This window comes from Sander lucioperca, chromosome 16 (assembly GCF_008315115.2).
Source record: "Sander lucioperca isolate FBNREF2018 chromosome 16, SLUC_FBN_1.2, whole genome shotgun sequence".
In the NCBI taxonomy this organism is placed as follows: Eukaryota; Metazoa; Chordata; class Actinopteri; order Perciformes; family Percidae; genus Sander; species Sander lucioperca.
Window position 1 is genome coordinate 8349003 of NC_050188.1, and position 17455 is coordinate 8366457.

Sequence of the window (17455 nt, forward strand, 5' to 3'; positions counted from 1 at the left end):
AGCAGTTCTTCAGGACAATGACAGTACTATTCTGTGGTCCTGTGGAGAAGCAATCCCCTCTGTGGCCCCCTGTCCCCTAACGGAAGACGTGTGGCTCAGCCATAGAGCAAAACCTAAAATTTGCTCAACCCCATCCATTCCAGAGCCTTGGGCCCAAGTTACGAACAGTAAACTCCGTCGAAGTAAACAGCACCTCCAGCCGCTCCAACAAGAGTTTCCCCAGCTTGGAAATAGGTATGAAGCTCTGGAAAATCTGACCTCTCCACCTTTCCCGGTACATCCTGATTCGATGGGCCGTCCTACCTCTCTCATCATCGGCTGCTCCCTCCGACCCGAGAGCAAACGGTTTTGACATCCTGGACAAAAAAGATTTTCCATCCACCAGCTTCTGCTCACCTACCCGGATCCCTCAAGAAAACCTCGTCCACATGACGTAGGCTGCTGAAGGAGGCAGTTGCCAGACATTCTGAGATCTCGGAGCCAGCAAACGGTAACATCCACCCTGGTGTTGTGTCCTCTCAGGGGCGCGTTTCTACTGGTCTCGCTTCACAGCCACCTTCTGTTCTGATCGTAGGGGAATCCATAGGCCTGGGCAATATATCGATATTATATCGATATCGTGATATGAGACTAGATATCGTCTTAGATTTTGGATATTGTAATATTGTGATATGACATAAGTGTTGTCTTTTACTGGTTTCGAAGGCTGCATTACTGTAAAGTGATGTACTTTTCTGAACTGACTGTTCTAGCAAATCTATTATTTGCCTTTACCCACTTAGACATTATGTCCACATTACTGATGATTATTTATCACAAATGTAAGTGTGAAGATATTTTGTTAAAGCATCAATTGTCAACCCTAGAATATCTCTGCAATATCGATATTGAGGTATTTGGTCAAAAATATTGTGATATCTGATTTTCTCCCTATCGCCCAGCCCTAGGATTCCATTATCAGAGACATCAGGTCCAGCAGGTCTGTAACACACTGCTTTCCCGGTGCCAAGGTAAATGACATTCTGGCAGAGCTCCCTAGCTTACTATCTCAGTATACCTCCGTTAAAGGACAATTCTGGCGCAAAACGAACCTAGGGGTTATTAACAGATGTGTACCCACTCTGTCGCTCTCTGGGACATGTTTTCATGCTAATCGAATGAGTTTTTAGCTTGAAAGATGCTAACGCGGACCGCCGATTAGCTTACAATGCTAGTATTCGGGGCACAGGGACCGTAAAAACAAATCGCTATTTATACCACTAAAAAGGCTCAAAATATCACCAAACTTCAACGGTAGCATAATGAGGGTCCCAAAATGTTAACTGAAGCATTGAGAACTTTGTAAGTGTACAGACAGTTTATTGAACGAAGAGCTGCGGGAGCTCCGTGAAAGGGCTACGAGAGAGAGAGAGAGCTACCGGTAGTCAATGCTGGTGGTGTACCTGCGGACATTGTGAAGAGCTATGGTCACCGAACAGGAGTGTCTGTGTTGCAAGGAGTGGGACCTGTTGCATCGCGATGCCCAAGAGACGCAGTGTTTTGTACAGTCTGAAGATTTCCCCTTTCTGATGAACAGGGCTGTACTTGAAACTTTGTCGTCGACCCAGACCAGAGGGACCAGAAGGACAGTTATCCACTGAGTAAGTACACTAGACAAGTTATGCAGAGTGCGATTATGTCAGATATATTGAGCAAATTGCTTTTGATTTTAGTTTGCATCGCCAGCTGTAAGTCATGACTGGTTTCCAAGACAGCGGCGGCATGTAAACATGAACGTGAGTGTCTTTATAAGCTATCTTTTCAATAAACTGTATGTACACTAGGGGTGGAACGGTACACAGAAGTCACGGTTCAGTTCATACCTCGGTTCAGACATCACGGTTCGGTACAATGGAGGGAAAAGCAAAACAAAAATGCAGAAGGCAATTTTTTTTATTGTGCATGTCTCAGGCTGTCCACTGAGCTAGCTGTTACAGCTTGAAGTGTATACAGTAAGATGTAAACAGTAAACAATAAGTACCCTGCATCATCTCCAGACTCCATCTGTAACTTGTAAACAAAATAAGACAATCAGTTACTAGTGTGATATGGGAGACAAGCACTGCTCTCATATGTGAATGTACAGAGAAGGGATGTTAAAAGAGCAGCTTCGGTTACACAGAGCAGTTGACGAGTTTTAGTGTTAGCTTCACATGCTAACGGCGAAGCTAAGAGCTAACGGCAGAGCTAACAGCTAATAGCAGAGCTAACAGCTAACGGCGGAGCTAACAGCTAATAGCGGAGCTAAGAGCTAATGGCGGAGCTAAGAGCTAATGGCGGAGCAAACAGCGAAACAAACGGGCCTGGAGGCCATTTGTGGTCGAGGCGAGAAGGGATACAGCTACGTCCATGTTTGGTTGTATATGGAAGGGACTAGTTTGCTTCGTGTGGACTAACTGGACTGACTGATCGACATGTAAGCTCGGGAGCTTCAGAGCTAAGGGCAGGGCTACAGATTAGGTGTCCCTAAAGAACAGACGCGTGTCTAACAGTAGTTCCGCATTACATAATTAATTTGCACGCAAGTTTTATTTATTTTTATACCGTGTATTCTCTGTGTAAATTCATGAACCGAACCGAGACGCCCGTACCGTTTCGGTTCAATACGAATACATGTACCCTTCCACCCCTACTGTACACTTACAAAGTTCTCAATGCTTCGGTTAACATTTAGGGACCCTCATTATGCTACCGTTGAAGTTTGGTGATATTTTGAGCCTTTTAAGTGGTATAAATAGCGATTTGTTTTTACGTTCCCTGTGCCCCGAATACTAGCGTTGTAAGCTAATCGGTGGTCCGCGCTAGCGTCTTTCAAGCTAAAAACTCATTCGATTAGCATGAAAACATGTCCCAGAGAGTGACAGAGTGGGTACACATCTGTTAATAACCCCTAGGTTCGTTTTGCGCCGGAATTGTCCTTTAAGAAACATAAATTATGCTGGCTGTAATGACATTCCACAGCAGCAGTAAGCTCAAAGTAAAAACATCCGGTGGATGTTAACAGCTTACGTGAGTTTTGACATGTTACATAATAAGTATTTAAACACAAAAGTTCAAAACTGTTGTCAATATGGACATGCTGTACATCGTTTGACAAAAATTCTCTGCAATTCAATCATTCAGTTAACTTTACTGAAATCATAAGCACCAAAGCATTATTCATGATCTTAGTGCTCATGCTATTGAAAAAAAAAAGAAGAAAAAAGGGGCGAAATGATGACGCTTCCCTACCTGTAGGCTGTCCTAAACGCTCAATCCCCATCCATTCCTGGCTTATTTATATTCCTCTAGTCCGTAAGTGTCCACAGATCAAAAGGATAACAAGGGTTTTTCAAAAGAATTAATCCAGGTTATGAATATTGTCCTGTAGAGTCCTACTAACTATTGTCTGCTAAACTGTCTGCTAACTTCATTTGCCGATCTCGTTCCGTCTGAAATAATTGGCTCGTTCGAGATAAACTGCGCCTCGCCTGTAAAGTGGACAAGAGCAGGCGGCAGCAGCCAGGGGTGGTGACAAAAATCCGCTGTCAAGTCGGACAGTTTCCAGCCGTTTCTAGCAGCCTTCAGGCTGAACAGGAAGTCATAGAAACACTCACATTCTGTTAGGTAAAATGTTATCATACCCATATATCAGCTCCAGTTGTTTTTATTATGACGGAGTAGCTGTCACACACTAGATGATTCGTAATCTGAACGGATTTAGTCTCTCTGACTTCTACACGTAACTATCAGCCACACAACATGTGGTTTGTACAGAATAAGTCTTTAAATCAGACAAATAGCAATTCAAATCCCTCCAATTAAAAAACAATAAAAAGTTTATACAAAACGTCATCATGTTGAGTCGATTCTGAACCAATCAGCTGTTAGATCAGCTGAGATGAAAGCTTTTCCCAGCATGCCATGGGTCCGCCTGGGTCTTGCAGTCGGTGAAAAGCAACTGTGCTGCCTGCATCTTAAACCTGCGGCCGCCTTGATCTCAGAGGTTATCGTTGCCCACATTAGAGCAAGTCGGGATCAATTCGGACACAAATCTAACCGGCATGCATTGGGCGGCGATTGCCGGTAATTGATTCTGCTCAGACCTGGCTCATCTTGAACGAGCCTAATATATTTCTCCATGCCCTGCACCGTGTTCATTTTTCTGTTTAGTTTTCACCCCGGACAGCCCCCGACCGCCAGCAATCGCTCCCACTGTGGACCGTCAATACGCTGCGTCATCTCTCTGAGCAACCATCTTAGAAAAAGCTTTCATTGGCTATCAACATGTCAATCATAGCAATTGTAGCCAATCACATTCCCTTTCCAACGGTATATAGCATGATAGAAACATCCAATGGGAGCCAGTCCAAATAAATGCGCAACAGAGCTAAGTCCTGCCTCCCAGAGCCAGCAGGCACATACATGTGATTTATGAGAAAAAATACGTTCAACAGTGTTTGAATGTATGTAAAAAGTCACAGTGCTACCGCTTACAGTTTGGTTTTATCAATAATTTTAATCTGTTCTGGGAACGGTCCTCCATGTTTTTAATGTGATGAAATCCACCCAAATCGCGCAGGCTCATGTATGCTAGCTGCAAATGTGTTCTACTCCAGCCTCTCTAACGCCCGTGTCTGTGTTGTGATCAGAGACAGCAGCCGGCCGCTCACAGATCAGTCCTGTTACTAATTGACGTCCACAGGGGCTGTCTCTACAAGGTCTACCAAGGACTACTTCCTCTATCAGGGTGCCCTCTCCTCTGCTAGCTCCCCCTACAGGCCTCTCATGCTATTACTCCCATTAAGGGAATCTGTTAAACAGGCTGGCAATATCACTGTCCTCTCGCACTGTGCTGTTCGACTTCCATGACAAAGTGACAGACAGAATGGGGTGGATATGAATAATCTTGTGTCTATTAACACTAATCATTCACTTACTCACTATGCCCTATCAGTTATGAATTCTATTGATTTGAATTCACCACATTAGTATCAATTATGTGTTGGTTTTATACCACTGCATCTAAATATTAGAACTATACTGCCTAAGCTTGATTTTATTAATGTATTGATCAATGAGGCCTCTCCTGATTTATTTGTCGTCTCAGAATCCTGGCTCTCTGGGAAAATCCCAGATGCAGACGTAGCTATTAATGGCTACAATATTTTTAGAGTTGATAGAAAAGCAAAAGGAGGGGGGGTTAAATTTATGTTAAAGAACACTTGGCCGCACATGTACTAACTACCGCTTCTGTGCTCAAACACTTTAAGTTTATTGCATTGGATATCTGCTTGGGGGTGATGAACATATCACAGTGGTTGGAATTTTATCGCCCGTCCTCTGCACCAATTTTAGCCCTGGAGGAATAGGCCAACTATTGTCTTCTCATACCTCCTCTGAATTGGTTGTCATTGAAGATCTGAATTTAGACTGGCTATCTGTTAGTTTCACAAGGTTGAGGGGGTTATGTCTGGAATTGGACCTAACTCTGCTTAATAAACTTCCCACAAGACCAAATTTTAAAAATCTGTCTAAATCCACTTTAATTGAACTAGTGCACCATTCAAATACCCTCACAGTGGGGTCTTTGCTTGTATTAGAGTGGTCAAAGGTATTAAAACAAAGGGGTGTGTCATCAAGAAGTGAAATTTAAAACAATCTAATGAGCATTACATGATTTATGATGATTACTTAGAGAAGGTCTGCTTAATCCCAGACCCTGAGCTGGCTTTTACTAGTTTCTCTTATATATATTTTTTAACTCTATTACAGAGAAGCATGCACCGTACAAGAATTTCAGAGTGAAAATCGCTTTATTCCTTGGTTCTCTGCTGATCTTACTGACTCCCTACAATCCAGAGATTCAGCCTGGTCACAAGCTAGACGTTCCGGTGACACAGCAGACTGGTCTAAATTCAGGAAACTGCAGAATAAATATACAAGCATGATCAGAAAAGCTAAATCTAATTATTACTTATCTTCTCTTGCTAATAGTCAAGAAAACGGATTTAGCTTTTGGAAAACTGTGAATACACTGCAAACTAGGCCTGTCTCCTCTCTACCTCCGCAGATTAGCAATTATCATTTTATAGCTTCTGGCTATCTATTTGACAGGCTGTCAGCCAATATAGCTCCTTTTGGTCATGCGGTTGATCCTGTACCAGAAAACTCCTATAACTCTCCCTTGTTGGTCAATAGATTTTCATTTAGACCTGTAAATCATATTGAAGTTTTTAATGCATTGACTCAATTATGCACTAAAAAAATCAAAGGGTGAGGATGATCTCGACCCATTTTTCTTGCATCTCAGAGCTCAAATAATTGCCCTTTCTCACATATTTAACTTATTCCTTACTTCTGGTAAAATCCCTAGTGTTTTGAAATCTGCTCAGGTTGTACCGTTGCTTAAAGGTGGTGACCAAAGTGAACTAAATAATACTAAACTAAACTAAAGTTTTTGAAACCTTGGTTAATGCACAGATACGGGCCTTTTTGGATGCAAACAATATCCTTCAACCTCAGCAATCAGGATTCAGACCAGGACATAGTACTATTACAGCTGCAACACTTACATTTTTTTATTTTGAATGGTCTTGATAACCGCCAGGACTGTACTGCTATTTTCATTAACCTGTCTAATGCTTTTGACACTGTAGACCATAATATTTTATTAAACAAACTGTCCTCCATTGGTTTAGATTAGATGGTTTTCCAATTATCGGTGTATGGTGTTCGATCCAGCTCTCTTGTATTGGGTAAAGGTGTTCCTCAAGGGTCTGTTTATGGTCCACTTCTGTTCACTCTATATATTAATAATATTTTCCTCTCTTCGCTGCATTGTGATGTCTATTATTATGCGGATGATACAATTTTGTACGGTTTTGGCCCCAGTTTTGTCAGATGAACTGTGGGAGGAAGGTTTGTCCGGTATACAGAGCTTCTCCATTAGTTCTAGATACAGAATCATTTAATTTGAAGTCTTACACAGACTGCATTACTCCAAAACCAAACTTGACAATATTTTTGAATCAGTTTCCCACCTATTCTTGCACTGTCCAGTAATTTTTTTTATTTTGTTTTCTGAAGATAACACTTTAAAATTACTTATCCTGAGATAACAAGATTGTTTCAGTCGGGACACCTATTCTTTAAAGGGTAATTTTGGGTTTTTCAACCTGGACCCTATTTTCCTATGTGTTTGTGTGTAAGCAGCAGCCACAGACAATTTAACGCTATGGGGCAAATGTGCATCGTCAAATGTTTGCTTTTTTTTTTAATTACTGAAAGGCTTAGATTATTATTCTAGGTGTCTGACAAAATTATGGAAAGGATCCCTACAGAGGTGGGCCTTTTTAAAACCTCTTTAAGACCTGTTTAACCAGAAACAGCTCTGACGTCGCTAGTGCTAAACCTACCAGACTCCATTTAAAAAAACAATACTTTTAGCGTGTATAGAGCAAACATATTTTTACATGAGAATCTGTAAATTATGTGTTTATTTCAACCAAAACTAAACTTAGCACAAAAAGTAAGGAAATGTGTGTTTGGTAGATTATTTCTCTGTGGTAACAATGCTTTTTGGCAATACATCTTATACCATTGGAAAACCTGTTTAGTTCCCTTTCAAATGGTGCCCCATTTGTAAGGAACATGCATTTGTGGGATGAGCAGCAGCGCTGAGTATGTGGGTTGCGCCCATGAAAAATTTGCCAAATCTTCTCTGCCAATGCCAAACAGCTTATTCTGCCATTGACTTGTTTGGTGTTTGGTGGATTGGATAATTGAAGTTTGAAGAAACAAGACATATTGGCAATTTAACAATTCATTCATTTCACAAACAGGAGCCTCAGTAGCGTGTGGAAGAACCATACACAGCCACAACAGCCTGGCACCTCCTCCTCATGCTGGTCACCTGTCTGGTCACACACTGCTGTGGGTTGGCATCCCATTCTTCAACCAGCATTTGTCGCAAGTCAGCCAACGTGGTTGTGCTGGTCACTCTGGCACGAACAGCACGCCCAAGCTGATCCCACAAGTGTTCAATGGGGCTGAGGTCCGGACTGCTGGCAGGCCATTCCATCCTCTCCACTCCCACATTCTGGAGGTAGTCTCTGATAAACCCCGCCCTGTGGGGGCGAGCGTTGTCATCTTGGAGGATAGAGTTCGGTCCCAGACAGTGGAGATATGGGATTGCCACTGGTTGCAGAATCTCATCTCTATATCTCTCTGCATTGAGATTGCCTCCAATGATGACAAGCCTTGTTTTTCTAGTGAGGGAGATGCCGCCCCACACCATCACACTGCCTCCACCAAAAGGTGTTACTCTATCGGTGCAGCAATCAGCATAGCGTTCTCCATATCTTCTCCACACTTTGACCCTATGATCCAACTGCCGTAGGCAGAATCATCCAATCTACCAAACGAGCCAATGGCAGAATAAGCTGTTTGGCATTGGCAGAGAAGATTTGGCAAATTTTTCATGGGCGCAACCCACATACTCAGCACTGCTGCTCATCCCACAAATGCATGTTCCTTACAAATGGGGCACCATTTAAAAGGGAACTAAACAGGCTTTCCAACGGTATAAGATTTATTGCCAAAAGGCATTGTTATCACAGAGAAATAATCTATCAAACACAGATTTCCAGTACTTTTTGTGCTAAGTTTAGTATTGTGATGGTTGGAAAAGTAGAAAGACGACCCAAAACGGCTTTTCATGGGTTTATTTTGTTTCTGTCGACTTTGAATGAAGTGTATTTTACAATGCTAAAATTACAGTTTATTTACATGGAGTCTGGTGGCTTTAGCGAATGCAATTTCACGGATGTTTTTATGATCTTACTTTTTAACAGAAAGGTCGACCTCCTTAGAAATCTTTTCCATAAAGTTGTCAGAAACTTGTCAGAATATTAATCTGAGCCTGTCAATGGCATAATAAGCACTTTTGTGAACGTAAATACAAGCTGCACAATTGCCCTATTAACTTACATTGTAGCTTGTTTCGCCGCTGCTGACTGCAGCGATCTTGCTTAATAATGGACCAATGTCAAAGATTGTTGTTCCCATCAGTCACTTAGACACAAAAACATAGGAAAATAGGGTCCAGGTTGAAAAAAATGGTAAGTCTATTGTCTTGGACCATGTTACGTCTTGACTTCCAAAACATCTGACAAATCAGTGTGGTGTGATGGTGGCTGATGCTCTCCCACAGTTATGACTGCTTAAGTAATCACCTCGGCTGGTGACGACATAAAAAGGACTCAGTGCTTCAGGCCAGAGTCAAACTAAGTTCAAACGTGTTGATGTATGAGCATTGCAGCTCCGTGTTTTTCTGTGGAGTCAGGCCTCAGTGCCCTCTCCAGAACTAAATAAATGTGTTTGATGCTGCCCATGGGAAAGCAGCAAAGCACTTCCTTCCCCAAAAAGCTGGGCTTTAGCAAAAATCTTCACCTGAAAATGAGTGTAGTACTGGTAATGTAGAGTGAGTTCTTAAGCTATCAAGTGTTCCTAATTGATAATACTAAACACTGGGGTATACTGTACAACAGCATTTGGCATGGGAGCTGCTCGGCTAAATGCCTACAGACTGGTCGACTGGTTAAAGGCCCTGACACACCAAGCCAACGGCCGGCAACTACCACCGACGACAGCCACCTGTGGCATCGCCTCTCGTCGCCTTTGTCTGTGCCAAAAATTAGCACTGGAACACACTGCACAGACTACCGCCGACTGCCAAGTACCACGTACATTTTGTGCATGCGTGCAATGAAATAACTCCCCATACCAGCAGGCGGTGGTAATCTATTCATCATTCAACAACACAAGGGAAACCGGATACCTTTGCTATAATACCCACAACAAAACAGCATTTGCTCTAGCCAACAGCGGCGGAACTGAACAGAGCCTACGGTCCCTCTGCTTCACTCCCCGCCGGGAAGACAGCGATACCGGGAGATGGCTAACTGGACTGTGCATCTCCTGGGCTGTCATCCGTTCTCTCGGCAAAGAAGTCTCCCTACAGTGGGAGTGGAGTGACCGAATGGCCTTTCCTTAGATTTGACAAGAGCGTGAGAATTAAACATTACGTTTTTACATTTTACTAATTTAGAGGCTGGCCGGCTGGCTGGTAAGCTAGCTTGCTATGGGGCTAATTGTTTAGCGGTGCAGAGGGCGCAGACTGTCTATTACAGTCTTTATCTTAAATATCACGGTGTACGATATTACTTTATTAAACGTTAGTTTATTTTTTTATGTGTAGGTGTGTAGAGATCCTTTAAAAGACATGTTATGTTGGAATAAAATGCCTAAGAAAGTAGTTATGTATATCTTGTTGTATGCTACATTTGCCATCTTATGGACATAATGTGCAAAAATAGTTATTCCAATAGTTCAAACCTGTGTGTTTTTTAGAAGGAACATTCGAACATAATCTTTGACTCGTTTTGACAGCTCTTATGTGTATTGGATTGATCAGATGAGATGAAAAATGAAAGGAGCCTTGTGTGTGCCTGTCACAGTCATTTGTTTGTTTTCCTCACTCTTGCTTCCAAGCTGAACAGCCAATCAGATGAATTGGCTGTTCAGCCGACGCCGACAACCCCAAAAACAGGCCGACGAAGGCAACTAGGACCGATGGCAGACCGTCAACTTGGTGTGTCAGGGCCTTCAGAAGACCAATGAGTAACATGAGTGGACCTCAGCACAAAAGTTAAAATGACAGAAATCATTGAATCTACTGATTCCTGGGGCCTGTTTCACAAAACCAAGATAAGGGATTAAGCCGGGGTTTATCAGTTATCCTGGATGATTTAAGCCTTGACTCGGTTTCACGAAAGTGGAGGCACATAAATCACCATGGAGATTTATTCTGTGCAGCTAGCCTGCTCCCGACCAGGCTAACAGCCAGGATTTATTAATCCTACTGCCTTTTCTGATCACCCAGCAGTGGTTTTACCCTATTGTTATCATCCTGGATTAAAATACAACAGGTGCATATTGCTGTTCCTTTAAGTACTGTTATTATTTAAAGTTGTGACCATTATTTGTTTTAATAATTATTCATGTGACAGTTATATTGCTGTATGAAGACTACTGTTCATATTGTTGTTAGAAGTTTGATGAATATATTATGGCAGTTGTTGTTGATTCAGTTGAGTTGATTAATTTTTTTTTAATTCTTTAACAATAACGATCATGTTTGTTCCGCTGCCATGTGCATTGTATTTGGCATTCTTAGCACACAATTTGCATTGTCCAGTAAACTGGGACTATAATTTGGGAGGATTGTACAATTTAAAGAACATATCCTAATTGTACAATCCTCCCAAATTATAGTCTTAGTTCACTGAACCAGTAACTATCTAGTGATGTAGGCTACTGTACATTCATGTAACAACAGGGGGAGGACACCCCAATGGTTTTTGACCTTATATTTTGCTGGGGGGGAAATAACTTATGAATATACTCTGTTCCATTCATGTTTACAGTGTGCATGGAATTTCTCACTTAATTATCTTTATAGTTTCTAGATTTTAGAGTCCAATTTCTTCAGTGTCTTTATTTTCTATGTCCATATATACAAGGGAGCAAGGCATATAATATGTAGAGAAGGAAACTCGTCCTCTATAAAAAAATAAAAAAATAAAAAAACGCGAGAAAATGCGTGGCAGATAATAGCGGACAGACTGAATGATAGTCTAAAAATATACATTTACGAACTACTGCTCTAAACTGAAACCATTCAATGAGTCACTGTCATTTGCAAAAACGAACAGTTGTACACTTTGCATTAAAAGCTAGCAGTGGAAGTTAATATGACTTAGGAAATGTATATTTTAGCCCATGAGGGAGAGGGAGGAACAGAGTGAAGAGATATTTATGCATCATACTCCAGCGTTGTAGAAAATTGATCTTCGTGGTGTAATGGGAATTTTATTTTAACATTATAGTTTGATATCTTACAAGATTCTCTTATATACTTTATAGGAGTTTCCTAATAATCTTTAATTGTGTTATAGACTTAGAGACTCCAAGAGAAGAAGCAACTGGTATCATAAACTCTGGCCTAGTTGAGAATATCCTTCTCTTTTTGGAACTCAGCGTTCCTACTGTTTACCTTTAGCAGATAAGGAGGAAAAGGACCATAACATTTGCTCTGTATCTCCTTCTGTCTCTTGCTTTAACAGGTGTTTAGGCTAAGTAGAGAGCAGGATGAGAGGGGAAAGGTTGTAAAGTCATTGTGACTGTTTGTGGTGTTTTTTCATCTGCGTAGCTGCTAAACTTATCCTGGAGGGGGGTGGTTTAAGTGAGTTCTTACTATATAGATGTATGGTTTTCTAGCTGGGTCAGAAGACCCTTTCAGATGTGCCATGAGTACTTGTGAAACTGTTTTCTCTGCATTTGCAAATGTAAATAAATACTCAAAGACCAAACTTTGGTTTAATCCTCAAATCGTCCTTATTTGTTTCATCTGGTGTTTTTGATACACACTCCTGCTGCTTACAAGAAAAACTTCCACTACAGTGGTAAATTTCCTGAGTAACATAATCTTTTGCTCACTTTTAAGGCAAAGAGTACAACTGTTAATTTGTGCAAATGATTAGTAGCCTAATCTTTGAATGGAATGATTATGACGGTTTCAATTCAGAGTGGTCAGTTAATGTATATATTCAGTCGGTCCGCGATCGTCTGCTACGCTTTCTCTCGCTGTTTCATTACAGCGGCCGTGTTCCTTTTCTTTTTATACAAATAATGTGTTTCACGTCATCATACTTCCACAAGAAGCTGCTGCTCACTCTGTATAAAGTATGTACAATGCGTATTCTCCATTTTGGCATCAGTAAATCTGTGATCGACCTTGCGGTCTTTTGAGGAAAACCGTGTACGCGCATCTATCTGAATTACTTCAGCCTGGCTCAACCTAAGCCAGGATGCATAGATTAGACTAGGTCAAGCCTCGCTTTAACAGTTATCCTGGATTTATATATTCTGCTTTTGTGAAACAGGCCCCTGTTCTTCCACTAGTCGAAGCACAGTGGTGGTAAACAGAGGGTGTGGGTGGAAGATGTCAGTTTTTGCCACATACAAAACTCCATACTGGGTTCAGTTCTATTCCCAATTCCACACCGGTGCTGCATGTTTGGATTCAGCAGTAAATCCTTCCACATAGCAGCCACATTTTTGTTTCAACTTGCCTAAGCTATCATTTTATTGTAGCAGGTGTGGCATCATTGCCTTACCTACCTACGATGATAGCAGTGTTGCGTTGGTAGGGGTCATAAGGGCAGCGACCTCTTCCTTCATCAGGCTTGATGCTCATTGTTAACGTCTCTGAGTGCTGAACAGAAAAAAGGAAAAGTCCAGCTGGTATCAAACTAAATAAAGATGTACGGAGAAATCAAATTACATCACATCAAATGCAACCTACTGCTGAAAATCTGGGTATTTTTCTGTGTAAATTGTTAAAATTCTTAAACAGGGCGCATTATCACGCTGTCATAATGTTAAACAAACATGTCAATGTAAACAAACTTACAATGTAGGTGCAGCGTGGACTGAAGGCAAATGTTCCACAGGCATAGATGTGGGTGGTGTTTAAGAACTGCAGTACACGAATGAAATTCGGACAGTCAGCCTAGAAAAAACACACAGAGGACATCAAGTTAGATGTTTGAGTATAGCAAGCAGTGTGTGCCTTTGGTTTTTACAGAATATCAAGATCTCTTATTAAAGTATGCTTCACCCACTAAGGATTCACACTAATTAAAAGATTTTGAGACACGTTGCTAACACATAAACAACAACTTCATTGTGTTTTTTCTGCTCATTTAAGGAAATGTAAATAGAAGCTGTATGTTACGGACAGCCTTGTTTGGTTGGTACTCTGAGTCAAGAAGAGACTTTCATTTCACTTTGGAGTTTAACCATTTCAGAGTATTTGTACGTCAGTACAATGAACTACTTGCCATTTTCTTGCCTTTCATTGAACATTGTTCAAGGTCTTTCTCTGATGGGCTCCAGTCCAGCTGAAAGAAGAGAAGAGATTGTCAAACTTCATACACAATTTGTGCTTTGGAATAAAACTGTGTCCTGAGAAACAGGAGACCCATTTAACTGCCTTTCACCATTAAATATCAACTGAAACTGAAGTAAAACTACTTTCCAGTCTTACACTTTTACTAAGATTGTAATTGCTGTCACTGCTTGCATAATTTAGCATTTTCTAGTTTGAGTTCCATACGTTCAAAATGTAGAAAAAGTAATAGTAACTAAAGTAACTTAAGTACTGATGACTCTCTCAATTTAGGTTGGGCTTCATCAGTAATCGCTCCCCCACCTTACTCCTCAGTATGATGGCGTCCTTGTGGCTAACATCCAATGCTAACACAGCATCCCGGGCTCCCACATACAGCATATCTCCATCCTCACTCAGCAGCAGTGTGGTGGTGTTGCTAACGTCACGGCAACTAAAGCGGGTGAGATGTCTCCCAGGACTACCTGTTGATTCACCGCAGTTAACACTGGGATTAGGCATTTTCATTCCATTTCAGCAGGCAATTAAAAGCATCTAGACGTATGCAGGCTGCACTCTGCTAATTTGTACAGCAGATTGTAGTTTATGTATTTATCACCAAAGCATTTACAGTTGAAGTCGCGGAAATGTAAAAAAAAATTGCGTTGCAGATCGATTTCAGGTGTGTGCCCATACATTTTCTGCCTGTGCTCCTAAAAAATTTCAGTTAGGGGCTACAGTGCTCACTGCTCCTAGTAAAAACCGTTTGTCTGGAGACCTGATATTACCTATAATGTAAAAGATATGCATAGACCAGGTGCAATACCTTGTAGTATTTACATTATGACATTGCACTGATGCTGGAACTACATTGATACCTTTTTTGAGTTTTCCAGCAGGATAAAGGAAAACAAAGTATTTACTCACTCATTGGGAAGGAGACTCTGGGAGTCAGTCTTGTCAGACATGGGCTCAGAAAACCCAGCAAGGCAACGATGAGGGACAGCAGGCTGGGATTCTCCATTACAGCAGGAATGAGGGAGTCTGACCCTAATTACATTTAAGGTCAGAGGGCGAGCACTGGGTCGAATGTTCATCCAGAGAGACTTGTTAGGAGGGGTGGAGAACGTAGCTGAAGCCAGATACTCAGATTTTTACAGCGGACCATCACTGGATCTGAGGCACACACACACACACACAAAAAAGTGCTCTGGTTTATTGGCATTTCTTTAAACCAATCACAATCGTCTTGGGCCTCGGGAAGGAACTTGTTTTGGTGGATCGTGTACGTTCCAAAGTTGTTTTAGTCGTGCAACAGAAAACTCAGATTGGACAGATAGTCTAGCTGGCTGTCTGGATTTACCCTGCAGAGATCTAAGGAGCAGTTAACCATAGTCCTCATGAATCAACCATGGTTTAAAATTCCAACACAAAGAAAGCGTAAGGTAACGGACATCGGGACGAAATGAGTGACATCCAACGGAATTTCTGGCGGCACCGGAGCAATCCTGGAAGTGGAATATCGTGGATATAGACTATTTCCATCACAACTGCATTAACTGCTTAGAGGTGATTAAAGTGCACACATTTGTTACTATTCAGAACCCAAATCACATATTAGAGTGCGGATCGGGCCGCATTTTTCTGTCCGAGCCCGGCCCGCGTCTGACAGAGCAGTAACCGAACCCGACCCGAGCCCGACAGGCATTAAGATATTTATGTCCGAGCCTGACCCGAGCCCGACACAGTTACCGTGGATTTCCACAGGATGCAGAACGTCTGCGGACCGGCTCCGCTGCGGAACGGCTGCGTGCTCCGCCGTCCGTCAATACCCACCAGGTCCGGATTTGTTGCGTAAGGGCTGCGGCCAGCCGACCACGAGATCTCGCGAATTCACGTATGTTTGCGCGATATATTAGTTATGTATATATATATATAGATTATAGTTTCTATAAACAGAACCACAAAACCAACAACAGTTTGTTTCCATGCAGAGGAGTAGAGGGAAAACAACTGTGCTGTGTTTCCAAGGTGTAGTGCAGGGAAATATGATGCGCCGTGAGCATGGTGTATTTTATTTTGAAAAGTAACCGGATGTTTTATTTTGTTTCTGTGCTCGACTTCCTGTCCCGCACAATCTGAATTGTGCTGAATTGCTGCGGAACTCTCCGTCGTCCGTCAAAAATAGAAGCTCTGCGTATCTGCTCCGGAGGGCTGCGGACTGACGGAACTGGGACGGAGTAGGGACGCAGACGTTCTGCAGTCAGTGGAAATACACACACTGACTTTAATGGAAACCTAACGACTCCGTCGACGTTCTGGAGACGTTCCGCAGACGTTTCGCATCCCGTGGAAATTGCCGGTTAAAATCTAATTTTTTTTCTCATACAAATGACACATGTACATTTGTTTGTGTGGAAAGCCCGCTTTTATTAAGCAACTGTAGGAAGGCATTCGGAAACGTCAACAGATGAGCGCATCAGCGCACATCGGGCAACAAGCGCACATCATAGCTACATAAACAATTTTCCGCACACAGGAAGACTGATGTTAGGGTAATATTTTAAATTTATTTTAATCACAAAAACGAACCTTTGCATCAAGTGAAACAGGCCCATTGGCTACCTACATAATAAGCTGTTTTAAATTTAAAATGTTCAATGCCTTATCGCGCTGATGTGACCGAGCCCGACCCGAACATCATTTCTAAATATCTGTCCGAACCCGGCCCATCGGGTATCCATCCTCTATCACATATGTAGCCTAATATACTTATGTTGCTTCAATTCTGAGATGTAATTTATGTTGATAAAATTAAACCAACGATTTGAGAGCATAAGTGTGCTATTCACAACAAAGAAATAAAATCTCCAGCTGCTCTTAAAGAACATAAATACGATTTGAGCCAGTCTCAGATTTCTGAGCAAAGAGGTGTTAAAACATAGCCTGACAAGCCAGACCCAACATCTTGATGCCCTGCCAGTGGAACTCACCATTGGCAGGGCTCAATCCGAAGGGCGGGATAAACGGTTATCTTTCAAATTCCCTCTGCACTCACAGCCAACCAGAGCAACGCTAGTTGATAGATTAAACTTTTGCCGTATCCGGTCGGCAAAATTCCTAACACATCTTCCCTTTTTAAGAATGACTTCAGTGCTTAAATCCAAGTCTTCCAGAGTCACGGCCAAAGCCGATTCGAAAGACCGCTGTTCCCCAGCAGCCATCTTCTTTATTTTCAAGTAGCCTGGAATTCACGTAGAACCGTTGCAACTCTGCCGTCCTTATGTTAAGCCCGCCCACGGACTCTATACACGATGTGATTGGCCTGACCAGAATTTGTTTTTTCCAGCTCGCAGCCAACGGAGAGTTGTTAGACTGACCCTGGCTGCAAATTACATTTGCCGCCGCTAGGGTGCGTCTAGC

The 17455-nt window shown here is 42.0% G+C and overlaps 1 protein-coding gene across 2 annotated transcripts in view; it reads right to left on the reverse strand.

Annotated features, from left to right (window-relative positions):
• Positions 1-17455, reverse strand: part of sema4ab (sema domain, immunoglobulin domain (Ig), transmembrane domain (TM) and short cytoplasmic domain, (semaphorin) 4Ab) — a 70351-nt gene that overhangs the window by 38991 nt on the left and 13905 nt on the right. For both annotated transcript variants that reach the window (XM_035993091.1, XM_031278595.2), the window contains 5 exons: positions 14960-15208; positions 14357-14517; positions 13986-14045; positions 13556-13654; positions 13264-13357 (listed from right to left, as the gene is read on the reverse strand). In XM_035993091.1, the coding sequence (XP_035848984.1) occupies positions 13264-13357; positions 13556-13654; positions 13986-14045; positions 14357-14517; positions 14960-15056 (511 nt within the window). In that variant the 5' untranslated portion in view covers positions 15057-15208. The remainder of the gene's footprint in view (positions 1-13263; positions 13358-13555; positions 13655-13985; positions 14046-14356; positions 14518-14959; positions 15209-17455) is intronic.